General features: G+C 34.3%; 1 protein-coding gene across 5 annotated transcripts in view; it reads left to right on the top strand.

Moving 5' to 3' along the window:
* ITGB3BP (integrin subunit beta 3 binding protein) overlaps window positions 1–16,025 on the top strand; it is a 91,179-nt gene that overhangs the window by 9,919 nt on the left and 65,235 nt on the right. For all 5 annotated transcript variants that reach the window (XR_009565134.2, XR_009565132.2, XR_009565133.2 and 2 more), the window contains exon 2: window positions 11,215–11,257. Coding sequence is in view for 1 of the 5 variants with exons in the window: in XM_030865825.3 (XP_030721685.1) it covers window positions 11,215–11,257 (43 nt within the window). In the remaining 4 variants the exon portion in view is untranslated. The remainder of the gene's footprint in view (window positions 1–11,214; window positions 11,258–16,025) is intronic.

A 16,025-nucleotide genomic window follows, 5' to 3' on the forward strand; every position in this document is an offset into this window, starting at 1 on the left:
TAAAATATGTTGCCTTTGCATTGGAGGTATCAATATGAAATCATGGATTTTTAAATATATGTATAAAAATCCAGGTAGATAGAAAAGTATGTGTGTGTGTTTTCTGTTCTAGCTCTGTCCCTTGCCTTTAAGCAATGACATAAGCATCAAGGAACACACCTAGTGCTGAGATTTTGATTTATAAATGCCATTGTCCACTAAAAAGAACCAAGTTTCTTTAAAGCAAAAGCTAATTCCAGTGCTGGAGCAGAGAACATTTTGTGTGAGTGAGTGTGCATGTGCAAATAAGGAAATATAATGAAGTGCTCAGAGAATTACAGGTACATAAGGTACATTGGAGGCAGTGTGAAAGGGGAATGATCCAATTGCCAAATCTGGAACAATTAAGATTAACATAAATGGTAGGAATTGATTATAATCCATTGGATTAAATAAAATTCCATGATTCTATAGTGATATAAATAAATGAATAAAGAGGAGAGAAAGGAAAGCTATTCCTTGGAGTGGAATGCTAATTAATAATTAAGTGATAGGATTAGAAAATCATCAATGGTTCTTTAAAAGTATTAGGACAAAGTTTGATAGGAAACAAGATATTTACATATAAGATTTTTTATATATTACATTGGAGAAAACTGGCAGATAACATCTTAATCAATGATCAAAATACGTATCACTGATATTGTGAGAAACCAACATCATGTGCCTCAAGTTATCATGCTCTCAAAAGGATACAGCATCGTTTTTGTAATACTTATGGCAAAAAACCCACATAGCCTCATCATGAGAAAATGTCAGATAAACCCAAATTGACAGATATTCTACAAAGATAACTAGCCTGTGCTCTTGAAAAATGTCAAGGTCAAACAAAAGAAAGGTTGAGGAGGAGCTGTTCTAGGTAAGGGAGACTAAAGAGATGGGACAATAAAATGCAATGAGTGATCCAGGATTGGATCCTAGACTTGGCGGCAGGGGTGGGGGGATTGGCTATAAGGGGCATTTTTGGAGCAAGTTGTAAAATTTGAATATGGTCTCTTGATAGTAGTATTGTATCAATGATAAATTTCCTGATTTCGATCAATATGCAGAAATCAGTTGCATTTCTTTAGTAACCAACTACCAGAAAAACAAATTAAGAAAACAATTCTGTTTACAGTTGCATCAAAAAAGAATAACATTCCTAGGAATAAATTTAACCAAGGAGGCAAAAGATCTGTACACTGAAGACTATAAGACATTGATAAAAGAAAATCAAGAAGACAGAAATAAACACAAAGATATTCCATTTTTATGGGTTGGAAGGATTAACATTGTTAAAATGTCCATACTACCCAAAGCAGTCTACAGATTCAATGCAGTCCTTATGAAAATTCCAACAGTATTTTTCACAGAAATAGAACAAACAATCCTAAAATTTGTATGAAACCACAAAAGACCCTGAATAGCCAAAGCAGTCTTGAGAAAGAGCAAAGCAAAGTTTGAAAGCATCGTGCTGATTTCAAACTATATTACAAGGTATAAAAAATCAAAACAGTATGGTATTCGCATAAAAACAGGCACATAGATCAATGGAACAGAATAGTGACTCCAAAAATAAACCCACACATATTTGTCAATTAATTTACAACAAAGGATCCAAGAATATACAATACAATATGAAGGACAGTGTCTTCAATAAATGGTGTTGGGAAAACTGACAGGCCGATGTAAAAGAATGAAACTGGACCCCTATCTTACACCATACACAAAAAATCAACTCAAAATGGATTAAAGACTTGAAGGTAATACCTAAGATCATAAACCTCTTGAAGAAAACATAAGCCATAAGCTCCTTAACACTGGTCTTGGCAATGATTTTTTGGATCTGACACCAAAAGCAAAGGCCATAGCAGCAAAAATAAGTGGGACTACATCAAAGCAAAAAGCTTCTGCACAGCAAAGGAAATCAACAAAATGAAAAGGCAGTCTACAGAATGGGAGAAAGTAATTGCAAATCATGTATCTGATTAGGGATTAATACACAAAGAACTCATACAACTCAATAGCAAAAAAAACCCCAAACAATCCAATTTAAAAACTGGGCAGAGCTGCTTGTAAATTTTGGAGATTAATCCTTTGTCAATTTAATCTGCAAAATTTACAAGCAGCTCATGCAGCTCAATATCAAAAAAACAAACAACCCAATCCAAAAATGGGCAGAAGACCTAAATAGAGAACTCTCCAAAGAGGATATACAGATTGCCAACAAACACATGAAAGAATGCTCAACATCATTAATCATTAGAGAAATGCAAATCAAAACTACAATGAGATATCATCTCACACCGGTCAGAATGGCCATCATCAAAAAATCTACAAACAATAAATGCTGGCGACGGTGTGGAAAGGGAACCCTCTTGCACTGTTGGTGGGAATGTAAATTGATACAGCCACTGTGGAGAACAGTATGGAGGTTTCTTAAAAAACTACAAATAGAACTACCATATGACCCAGCAATCCCACTACTGGGCATATACCCTGAGAAAACCATAATTCAAAAAGAGTCATGTACCACAATGTTCATTGCAGCTCTATTTACAATAATCAGGACATGGAAGCAACCTAAGTGTCCATAGACAGATGAATGGATAAAGAAGATGTGGCACATATATATAGTGGAATATTACTCAGCCATAAAAAGAAATGAATTTGAGTTATTTGTAGTGAGGTGGATGGACCTAGAGTCTGTCATACAGAGTGAAGTAAGTCAGAAAGAAAAAAACAAATATCGTATGGTAACGCATATATATGGAATCTAAAAAAAAAAAAAGTCATGAAGAACCTAGGGGCAAGACGGGAAAAAAGACGCAGAGAGTGGCATGGACATGTATACACTACCAAATGTAAAATAGATAGCTGGTGGAAAGCAGCTGCATAGCACAGGGAGATCAGCTCGGTGCTTTGTGACCACCTAGAGGGGTAGGATAGGGAGGGTGGGAGGGAGGGAGATGCAAGAGGGAAGAGATATGAGGATATATGTATATGTATAGCTGATTCAGTTTGTTATAAAGCAGAGACTAACACACCATTGTAAAGCAATTATACTCCAATAAAAGTGTTTAAAAACCCCCAAAAACTGGGCAGAGGACCTGAATAGACATTTTTTCCAGAGAAGACATACAGATGGCTAACAGGTACGTGAAAAGGTGCTCAACGTCACTAATCAGCAAGGAAATGCAAATCAAAACCACAATGAGATGTCACCTCACACCTGTTAGAATGGCTCTTATCGAAAAGACAAGAGATAGCAAGTTCTGGTAAGGATATGGAGAAAGGGGAACCCTGTGCAGTGTTGGTGGGAATGTAAACGGGTGCAGCCACTATGGAAAACAATAAGGAGGTTCCTCAAAATACAGAACTTCTATATGATCCAGAAACTCCACTTCTGGGTATTTATCTGAAGGAAATCAAAACATTAACAAAAGGTACATGCACTCCCATGTTCATTACAGTATTATTTACAATAGCCAAATATCCACCAATGGATGAATGGATAAAGAAATATATATATATATATACACACACATACATACATATGGAATATTATTCAGCTATAACAAAGAAGAAAATCCTTCCATTTGCAATATGGATGGACCTTGAGGGTATTATGCTAAATGAAATAAGTCAGAAAGAAAAAGGTGAATACCATATGATCTCACTTATATTTGGAATCTTTAAAAAGAACAAACTCATAGAAAAGGAGATCAGACTTGTGTTTACCAGTGATGGGGGATAGGGAAGGAGGAATTGGAGGAAGGTGGTCAAAAGGTACAAACTTCTAGTTATGTAATAAATTAAGTCCTGGGGATGTAATGTACAGCAGGGTTACTATAGTTAATACTATATTGTATGTTTGAAAGTTGCTAAGAGATTAGATCTCAAAAGTTCTTATCACAGGAGAAAAAATCGTAACTATGTGTGGTGATTGATGGATTTTAACTAGACTTACTATGATGATCATTTCACAATATATATATATACATAGAATCATGTAGTACATCTGAAATTAATATTATATTTCAAAAAATTTTCCTGATTTTGATGATTGTATTGTGATTATGTAAGAGAATATCCTTGTTCTTAGAAAAACACACAAATATTTGTGGATAAAGGTATACAGTGTCTCCAACTTATTTTCAATGGATCATAAAAAAGATTTTGCATTGTATATGTATGTGTGTGTGTATGTTTCTATAGAGAATGATAAAGCAACTGGGACAAAATGTAAACAAGTATTAAGTCTGGGTAAAGGTTATCAAAAACTGTTATTCCTAGAATATTTTTAACTTTAAAAATATATAAAAATTAAAAGTTCCCCAAAAATACCCATCAAATTGTTTTAAAAAATGCTAATGGATGGATTAAACAGTAAATTAGACAAAATTAAATAAAGAATTACACAACTAAAGATAGACCTGAAGAAATTGCCTGATAGCATAGAGATCAATGATAAGAAATAGATGTTTAGGGATATGGAAAATGGAATAGAAAATCTAAAATTTCTTCTAGAGGGAGTCTCAGAAAGGTAGAATCAAGGAGAGCCAATATTTGGAGAAATTATGGCTTAGATTTTTCCAGAACTGATAAAACACAAATCCATATAAGAGACTGCCTTAGAGATAAGACAGTGTTAATATGACATCCTTTGGGAACCTACATTTAAAGCACCTTAAATAGAATTGAAGGATTATAAAAAATGTAAGGAATTAAATATGTTCTTGAATTTAAGACTGACGTTTTAAGTAAAAAAAAAATTAAATTAATTATTAATTTATATAATATAACACCTTTGTGCCAATCACTGTGTCAGGCTTTGGGGATTCAAATATGAACAGATGTTACACTCTCTAGTTTGCATTTTAGTGGGAGAGATAGTTCAAGTATTTTTAGAACTAATAATTTACCAGTTAACAGACAAGATGCTAATGATATAAATACATTAGTCTAGGGAGGAAATATACTATTGCAACTTGATAAGTTTAATGAGAAGAACATGCACAAGTATTATAGGTATGGAATGGAAAGATCCTTAGTGCAATCTGGACAGTGTCAGGGAAAAATTAAATATGACTGCTGGAATCTCAGAGAAAAGATAGACATCAATGTTAGTTTATTATTGTTAATTTTTATGTTGTAAAATATTATACATACAAAAAGGTATATAAAATATCACCAGTCCACCACATTTAATTCTGATAAACCTGTTTAGCCCCTTTTAATAGAATCTTTTAAAAGACTTATTCATGTCCTTTATATATGTATGTGTGATGATACACATATGTATATGTTTCTCACAGAAGGTAATAGTAATGAATGTTTTATTAATGTTCATTTTTGAGAGTACCCATTTAAGAATGAAATGATCTTAATGGCATTTCTCATTTTATTCAACCCAAAGAACATCTCACCTCCATCCATATATCTTCTGGGTTCAGTATTCCCAAATATATCCCTTTTATGTCTGTAAAAATTCTTTAGCTAATTCTTTATTAATCTTTTGATAAAGCAACTTTTGACACCATAAGTGTGTTGCCCGATAACTGGTTAAGGTTTTGGCTAGTTTTATCATGAAGAATAACAAGATTAATCATTTATTTAGTTGCTTTCACGTGGTGACCATATTTCTCCATGCAGTGGAGTGATAATCCCACTTACCCATGCTGTGATAGTGAATTATTATGTGACCTCTGTCAATGTTGAACACAAAAAAGCATAGGCTTGAATGAAAGGGAGAATGCAAAAGGATATAGGAGATTCTTCTCCCTTCTTTGCTCATTCCCATACATGGAATAGAAAATGTATCATTTTAGATTTCTCAATTTGTACCTAAAGAGTCACATGGGATGTGAATTTGGCCATTGCCTTTCATCAAGGGATTTCTAAGCATCTCATAAGCATATTCCATAATCCTCTAAAAACTGTTTGTGTAGTTGTAGCTGGCAATATTATTATCTCCATTATAGAGAGAAGTAAATGGAAGCACTGATATACTAAGTGATATTTTTATCTTCCATTCAGAAATTTACCACTGGTTTACAGGCCAGTATTATTTATCACCTTTATGAAGCTTAGTGAGATTATGTGATTTGCCCAACCTTAGGGGAAAATTTTGGCATAACATCAAGGCTCCTGAGTCTTATATGCCTTACTAATTTTATCTCCTCCCCACACACATACACTCTTACCCTCAGCTCTATTGAAAATCATATTTAATCCAACGTTTTAAAAGTCCTGTAAGGGATGAGGTATTACTATTAGTCATGATTGTGGTTACTTATGTGGGAGAAAGGAGGGGTGAACAAGATGGGACAAATGGAAGGTTTTGGGGGACAGCTGGCAAACTTCTATTTCTTGATCCTGGGTGATGGTTACAAGGGTGGTTGCCTTATAATAATCCATTACGCAATATATTTTTTAATGTAAAAAAAAAAAAGTCCTCTAAGGGAACCTCAAATCATTGTTGCTTCATGAGTCTTGGAGGTGTCATTCCTGGTTCTTAATTAGGAATCAAATGATAGTTTATTTTTTCTAAAATAGTTTTTTTAATATTGTAACTGCTGTTATTAATGTTACATACTAAAACTCATGCACTTGTTCTGTTCTGATGAGTTAGAGAATCCTATTCAGGATACTACCATGTGGTAAGCTAAATAAAATAGTGGAAGATGGTCTTAGAGAGTAATATGGCTAATTCTACATGGTTACTTTCTTTTCTTTTCCTGTTGATATAAAACTACATATCTTTATCTTTCTTAAATTCTCACTAGCAATAATGCTGGTAGCAACCAGAATTTTGATCCCAGTGAAGCTAAACCTAGTACACCTAAGTGTACTAGGGGTACTGTAGTATTCAAATTGTGGGCACTGGTGTAAATTTGGGTTAAGTTGAAAGTGAGAAGTAACCTGTAGAGCAGCGGTCCCCAACCTTTTTGGCACCAGGAACCGGTTTCGTGGAAGACAGTTTTTCCACGGACCAGGGTGAGGGTGTGGGGGGGGGGATATGATGGTTCAGGCAGTAATGCAAGCGATGGGGAGCGGCAGATGAAGCTTCACTCACTTGCCCGCCACTGCCCACTTGTGCAGCCCAATTCCTAACAGGCCTCAGACTGGTACCAGTCCATGGCCTGGGGGTTGGAGACCCCTGCCATAGAGATTATAAGGTTACCCATAAGAGGGAGGTAATTAGGATATAATAGGTAGGTGCCCATTTAAAATTTATTTATTTATTTTTAATTGTGAAATATACATAGCATAAAATTTACCATTTTAACCATTTTAAAGTATACAGTTCTGTGGCACTTAAGTTCAGGTAACCCTTGAGTAAATTGGGGATTTACTCTAGTTATAGTCCATCTATAACTTTACAGTCAGCATTCTGTATCCCTGGTACCGCATCCACGGATTCAACCAACTGCAGGTTGTGTAGTACTGTAGTATGTATTTCTTGAAAAAAAAAAAACTCGAGAATAGGTGGACCCTTGCAGTTCAAATTCGTGTTGTTCAAGGCTCAACTGTACATTCACATCGTTGTACAACAATTACCATCATCCAACTCCAAAACTTTTTTCATCTTGCAAAACTGAAACTTCCTATCCATTGAACAGTAACTCCCTATTCACCCCTCCTCCTAGCCCCTGGCAACTATCTTTCTATTTTCTTTTCTATAATATATATATACTTTTAATTTTTATTGGAGTATAGTTGCTTTACAATGTGTTAGTTTATACTGTACAGCAAAGTGAATCAGCTATACGTATACATATATCCCCTCTTTTTTGGATTTCCTTCTCATTTAGGTCACCACAGAGCACTGAGTTCCCTGTGCTATACAGTAGGTTCTCATTAGTTATCTATTTTATACATAGTATCAGTAGTGTATATATGTCAGTCCCAATCTCCCAATTCATTCCACCCCCCCCCCCCCGCTTCCCCCTTGGTATCCATACATAAATGTCTGTGTCTCTATTTCTGCTTTGTAAATAAGATCATCTATACCAGTTTATTCAAATTCCATGTATACGCGTTAATATACAATATTTGTTTTTCCCTTTCTGACTTAACTTCACTCTGTATGACAGTCCCTAGGTCCATCCATGTCTCTACAAATGACCCAATTTCGTTCCTTTTTATGGCTGAGTAATATTCCACTGTATATGTGTTCCACATCTTCTTTATCCATTCCTTTGTTGATGGACAGGTTGCTTCCATGTCCTGGCTATTGTAAATAGTACTGCAATGAACACTGGGGTGCATGACTGCTTTAAGCACCTCATTTGAGTGGAATTATATAGTATTTGTCCTTTTTTGCTTGGCTTATTTCACTTAGCATAATGTCTTCAAGGTTTATCCATGTTGTAGCATGTGGACTTTCTTTCCTTTGAAGGCTGAATAATATTCTCTTGTATGTGTATATACCAAATTTATTACTTATTCCTCTGTCCACAGACACTTGCATTGCTTTCACCTTTTGGCTATTGTGAATACTGCTGTTATGAACATGGGTGTACAAATATCTGTTTGTGTCCCTACTTTCAGTTCTTTTGGCTATATATATATATTCATAAGCGGGATTACTGGATTATATGTTCATTCTAGGTTTAATTTTTTGAGGAACTGCCAAACTATTTCCATAGCAGCTGTACCATTTTACAGTCCCACAGAACAAGAGTTCCAGTTTCTCTATCCTGGCCAACACTTATTTTCTGGATTTTTTGATAGTAGCCATCCTGATGGTTGTAAAGTGGTATCTTGTGGTTCTGATTTGTGTGTATGTGGTTCTGATTTGCATTTCCCTAATACTAGCGATGTTGAGCATCGTTTCTTGTGTTTACCAGCCATTTGTATATCTTCTTTGGAGAACTGTCAATTTGAGTTCTTTGCCTATTTGGGGGTGCCCATTTTTTTAAAATCAAGGTAGTAACCACAAGAGCTGCTATTACTTTACAGAACTACCAGAGATATATCACTTTTAATTGCTAACTAATACTGGTAGCAAATAAGTAAGAACTTTAGGAAAATATTTGTCCCACATATCTAATCAAGTTTTGCCTGTCCTTCCTTTGTGTGTTTCATCCATCTCTTTCTCTCTGTTTCTGTTAACATCATCCTAATCCACTTAGCATCATCTATGCTACAGTTGTTTGTGAGTTTTTTAAAAAGGGTAAAAGCATTTAGTAGGTGCTTAATTTAATAACTGATATCTTGACACTGGGCCCAGTTCTACCAGAATGGTAAGAATAGATGGTCATAAATTTCTAGTAGGTTTGTTTTTCTTTACCTCTTTAGCTCCTCCCCCTCAATTCAACAAGGATTTATTATGAACAGGGTGTAAAATTTGAGTTTCTCTCACTCAAACTGTGTGATAGGGGGCAAATCACACTAAACTCTTCTCTATTGGATGATCTAAGTAATCTCTTAGGTTTCTCCTAGTCTTGTCTAGTAAATGTCTTTATGATTCTTGTAACTATTACCAGCTTTTGGATATTAGATGCCTGAATTATCTGAGAACCACATTACCCACAATAAATCCTGTTTTTAGATTCTCACTAAACTGTTAGAGTGAGAGATAACAGTCTAACTCAGATCACTTTCTTATTTACTTTTACATATCTCCTTGGGCTTCTTAGATCAACCTAGGACCTAAACTGGAAACCTTTTAAATACAAATATTTAGTTTCTCTAAGAATTAGCCATCACTAATAAAGCAAGAATATTTTGAATGGTTAATATCGAGGGTGGGGGTTATTTACTTCTAAAAAGTAGTATTGCATCTTAACAGCATTTAAAAACAAAGGCTGAAAAATGCTGTACTGTGTACAGCATTTAGTTTTTGATTTCTACTTTTGAAGTTTTATAAATACAAAAAACATCTCACACACCTGAATAGGGTAATATATATTCCAAAGCTAAATATAGTACTTTTTTTGATTAGCTGCCATTTTTGTTCATAACCTCTGTTCTCTCCTTGCTTCATTGAGAATTCACATTAAATTGATTTCAAGTGGACTTCTAAAAGATATGAGTAATTCTTTAAACCAATTTAGTTAATTTTAAGAAATAATGTTATGTGATAGGCTAATGTAGATATAATAGCAAAATTAAGTGAACTATTTTAGATAGATTAAATTTTTGTATTTAATATTTATTGCTGAGTAATTTTTATAAATTGTCCATCTCTTCTATTCCTGCTTCTGTCACTTGTTTGAAAGTCAGTAGTCACTTATTTATGAATAGTCATTTTCTAGGATCTATAAATTTTGTTTTGTTTTTTGTAGTACAACCTTTATAATAAAATTTGTTTGCTTTATGCTCAAATTCTCTAATATTTTAAATAACTTAATTTCTTTTTCTCAGAGATCGAGAAAGTACTTTTAACGTTGCATTTGTCACTGGGAAGACTAGTTTTAATTTATATTGACCTTTTTCTCCTTTGAGCATTTAGTCTGTGTTCAATAAAATGTTGATGACTGCTCTTTAGAAGACAGCTGTACGAAATAAAGTATTATAAATATTCAGCTTTCCTTTCTAAGCATTGTCACCAACAGCTGGGCATCCAGTTTAGCAGAACAGATTTTGCACAGAGAGAGCCTGGCATGTTCCTGAATCAGTTTAGTGAAGGAGACAAAATATAGTTTCTTATGGATTGGGGACTTATAAAGACATAGAGTATCTGTTCCTCAGTTAAGTCATAGTCTGGTAGCACTGAATCATGTTTAAAGCTAGAATAGGGTGCAAAACTTTTTCACCTTGCTCATACTTTTATTTTAATAGCTAGTGTATTATTTCTGCAAATAATATACTTTCAACATCTCCATTGAAGGTATGTAAATTATTTTCCTTTTATGTATAATTTTTGTTAGTGGTATTTTAAAACACAAATATATTAATTTTTTACTAAGATTATTTTATAATATAACTTTAGTGTTTGAATTGTATAATGGTGCATATATATAAAACTACATATATAAAAATCCATCTAAATATTTAATTATGATTTCATCTTGATATATGCTATCAAAAAATCAGTTTCATCATTGTGAAAATTGCTTTCTTCATAGGTATTCTACTTTAGTTGGTGAAAGTAACTTAGAATCTTTGTTTATATAGATTACTCTTAAATACTTGGCTACTTAAAGCATATTAAATCTAAGATGTCTTTAACTATTTTGTTTGCAGTGTTAAAAGATCACTGAAATTGGATGATCTGTTAAAAGCAAATGTAAGTATTTACTTATGAGTTTGTAATTGCATAATAAGATTGTGTTTTTAATTTTTTAACAGCTAATTTACCCTTATACTAAATGTAAAAAGTATCAAAAAAAACCCACTGTGACATAATTGTTATTGGTACACCATTTTCTACATATAAAATTTGTAATCTAATATATGGAAATTCCTGGCCAGCTTGAGGTTTTTATTTAAAGGGCAAATTATTTGAAGCCTTAATGAAATAATTTAGTGGAAATTAATTCACTATTTGTAGAAAAAAAATGCTCTGCCACTTAAATGCAGATAAATAAAGATGGAACAGTGGCAGTGCTTTAATCTGCATTCTCTAATCTGCTAAAATGAAATAAAAGCATTAACAACATTTTTATATCAAAAAGGTAATTACCCCCTCAGCTACGCTGGCATGAATAAACAATTAAATACTAACACTGTAATAAATTTCACTGTGGTTGTCACAACAAGAATAAAATTGTACTGTTGCTATTACTTTTCGTAAATCTCATCATAGCACATTACCAATACCAGCATATCATGACATATGCTAGTTTATTATCTTTTCATTACCAATATTGGATCTAGATACAGACACTAATACTGGGATACTTATGGCCTTAGTAATCTTAAATGCAAGTAAATTGGTGAGAAAGTAAATTAAAACAAATAGCTAGTCAGTAAATGGGCTCCTATGTGAGATCCCATATGAGAATGCCATTTCAAGAAATGGGTTTTATATGGAATTTCTCTTCAGAAGACTCACTGGTATTTAACAATTTACCATTTTTAAAAATTCCTAGATGCTTTTTTTAAAAATTTAAACAAAGGTGGCAGAATACTGCAATGCCACTAAAAAAATCACTAGCAGTGTAATTAGCAATTTAGAACACTATTATCCAACTTGTTCTGTACAGAATGCAGCTGTGACTGTAATTTTGCATCTGTTTCTTTGGTCAGAATGGTATTTTGGTAGATGAGTAGTCCAGCTTGAAATGAAATACTGTTCTTTCCTGCCCCAAAACTGTTCTTTGGGAGGTGGTAACATCATTTGAATGGAAGAGAATGGCCATTTAGGAATTCATCCTTTTCATAAAGTACAGTTGTCGTCATGGCAAGCTTTCTATCCATTTTTTCTCCAGATTAGGATGTGTCAAGTGACACAGTGACACAGCTAATATCCTGTATTAGAAAAATACATTGTTATGTTTGGCCCAATTCTGTACCTTTAAACCAGTTGACTTAGCTTGGTACCACATGGCCACCAACTGCTAAATGCAGGTTCCTAGCATCCTAGCCTGGGCCTTCAACATTTCTGTTTTCTAACCTATTTCTAATATTTATTATTATTTCTGATATTTTCATCTTTTGTATCTTGCCTTATAATTTGTTTGCAGCTCTTAGATCTGACAGCTTTGGCTCTGGTGCTAAATCTAGGCTTCTCTCTTTAGCTACATTTATGCTTCTGTCCATTCCAGTAACAGCTAAGCCCTGAAGCAGCCTGGTTCCCAAGAATCTGCCTACATGCCAGTGATCCCACTGAGGCTGCCTTAGTCCGTACAAAGGAAAATTACCTATAACTCTAAGAGCACCTAATTGCTGTGAAGCTATAGAGGAACTAGTAGTAACTTTGTGGTCATTTTGCCTTACCCATATGATGCTGAAGGAAGAAGGCTCTGGTGTCCAAGGAAAGGAGATGGCTTTTATATGCCAGTTGGTTGAAGTGGAGCCTGTTCATTCTAAACAACTGGTGTTTTCTCTCCCAGCAATAATTAGAACTACCAAATCCCAGTGTTCCCAATGTGGCTACAGACCTTCATGGAGATTAATGCTCCATGATGTTAGGGCAAGTCTGCAAAAGTAATTTTCCTTATGATTCCCCTAATAGGGAAAACAGAGGTATGGATCATTCCCTGTTATCTTCCTTTAATATATATAGAGTATATACTATGAGTACCACTACTTGCTGAACCTCTCAAATTGTTGGGGGGTAATGAGTGATGAAGGTTTTGATTTATCATTACCTGCAATATTGGGGTTGCTGAAGTTATTGCCCTCCAAGCACTGTTTCTAGATGAATTTTCAGAAACAAAGTTGAATTATTTATTACAAACTGTTGCCAATGGCAGTCCAGATGAATTTATAGGGACAGCTGGCTACCTGGTTATATACCTAGCCAGCTTGACCTAATCTCTTTCAGGCTACTTCAGAGAAGGAATGGGAGAAGCAGATGCTGCAGATTGGGAAGGGAAGGAGCATACTTCCTACCAAGGCCAACTCAATAGGCATGCTGCTAGAATGAATGCAGTGCAGGTTTGGGGGAGGTTTGCTGATTTGGACATACATACCCAGTCGAAATTATTCCCTTACCGTTAGTAGGATAGTTCTAAGTCTGATTATTCCCATGGCCTAACCTTATCTCTCTGAGATAAGGCTTTTACTGACTCCTGAAATTAGAAAGAACTTGGGACTTCAGGGCATTAGGAAATATTATAGCTCATATTCTGTAGGCTTACTTATTGATTTGGCTCATCTGCTCCTTTTTCTCCCCCTCCCTCCCTCTTCTTCCCTTCCTTCCTTACCTTTTTATTATGGAAACTTTCAAACATACACAAAAGTAGAGACAATAATACAGTGAACTACCATGTAACCATCACCCAGCTTCAAAAATTATTAACATTTTGCTTCATCTATTTATATATATATATGTACACATATATTAATGTATATATGTGTGTATGTATCTGTATTTTTTTTCCTGGAATTTAGCAAATCCCAGACATGTTATTTCATCAGAATATTCTTCAGTATGCATTTCTAACAGATAATGACTTCTTTCATAACTATAGAGCCATTATCATACCTTACAAAATAAGAAGTAATTCCTTAACAAAATCTTTTTAAAATTATTATTTATTTATTTGGTTGTGCCAGGTCTTAGTTGTGGCTCATGGGCTCCTTAGTTGCAGTGCATGGGCTCCTTAGTTGTGGCATGCAAACTCTTAGTTGCGACATACGTGTGGGATCTAGTTCCCCGGCCAGGATCGAACCCGGGCCCCCTGCATTGGGAGCACAGAGTCTTTACCACTGCACCACCAGGGAAGTCCCAATAATATCTTTCACCCAGTTTATATTCACATTTCTATAGTTGCTTCAAAATGTCCTTTTACAGTTGGCTTATTAAAATCAGGATCCAAACAAGGTTTACACATTGTAGTGGTTCTTAAGAACCTTGAGTTTTTTTTCCCCCAACTCCTTTTAAATCTTTTAAAATCTCACTCTTTTTCTTGTAATTTATTTTTTGGAAAAAACTGAAATATTTTTTCCATATTTCACATTCTAGATTTGGTTGATTGTTTTCTTGTGGTGTCCTTTAAGTGATTTCTCTAATCTTCATATTTCCTATAAAACTCACAGTTAAAACTAGAGGCTTGGTTAGATTGTGGTTCATATTTTGATAAGAATGCCTCATAGGTAGTCTGTGTAGTTCCTGTCTCATCACCTCAGGAGGCACAAAATGGTCTTGGTTTTACCAGCCTGATCCACCCATAATAAAATTCTCCGTCAATCTTTCTCCTAATTTTTTTTAAATGCCTTGATGATTATTTTATAGATTCCTTATTTCACTACAGTTATCAAATATTGATTCCTTTTTTTTTTACCTTTTGATTTTGGAGAATTTTGATTATGGAGAATGCACTGCCCATTACCCAGCTTCAGTAATTATCAACACAAGTCTAATCTTATTTCATTTATATTCCCACGCATACTTCAGTATCCCCCATACTAGATGATTTGAAGCAAATCTCAAACATCATCCATATCATCCTAAATACTTCGGTAATTATTTCTAAAAGATAGACTTTAAAATAACTATAACAAGAGAGGCCGCGACAGTGAGAGTCCTGCACACTGTGATGAAGAGTGGCCCCTGCTCGCCTCAACTAGAGAAAGCCCACACACGGAAACGAAGACCCAACACAGCCAAAAATAAATAAATAAATAAATAAATTTTTTTTTAAAAAAAGTATTATATCTCTCAGAATTAATTCCTTAATCATCAAATGGACATCTTTGTTCAAATTCCCAATTATCTCATATACTTTTTGACAGTTCAGTTCTCTTTTTTTAATTTTAGCGTTTTTTATTGAGATATAATTCATGTAATATAAAATTCATAATTTTAAAGTATACACCCGTGGTTTATTATATACTCATTACATTGTGCAGCCATCACCACTATCTGATTTTAGAACATTTCCATCACCCCAAAAAGAAATCCATACCTATTAGCAGTTAGTCTCAATTTCCTCCTCCCTACCCCCCCAGTCCCTGGCAACTAATAATTTATTTGCTGTCCTTATGGATTTGCCTATTCTGTACATATTATATAAATGGAATGATACAATATGTGACTGACTTCTTTCATTTAGCATAACATTTTCAGGGTTTATCCATGTTGTCACATGTAACAGTACTTTATTCCTTTTTATGGCTGAATCATATTCTTTTGTATGGGTATATCACCTTCTGTTTATCCATTCCTCAGCTGAAGGACATTTGGGTTGTTTCCACTTTTTAACTATTATGAATAATGTTGTATATAACATTCTTGTACAATGTTTTGTATGAACATGTTTTCAGTTTTCTTGATTACATACCTAGGGGTGGAATTGGTGGGTCATACGGTAATTCTAACTTTTTGCAAAATTGCCAAACTCTTTTCTACAGCAGCTACACCATTTTACATTCCCACTATCAGTGTA

Source organism: Globicephala melas, chromosome 1, assembly GCF_963455315.2.
Source record: "Globicephala melas chromosome 1, mGloMel1.2, whole genome shotgun sequence".
NCBI classification, from domain to species: domain Eukaryota; kingdom Metazoa; phylum Chordata; class Mammalia; order Artiodactyla; family Delphinidae; genus Globicephala; species Globicephala melas.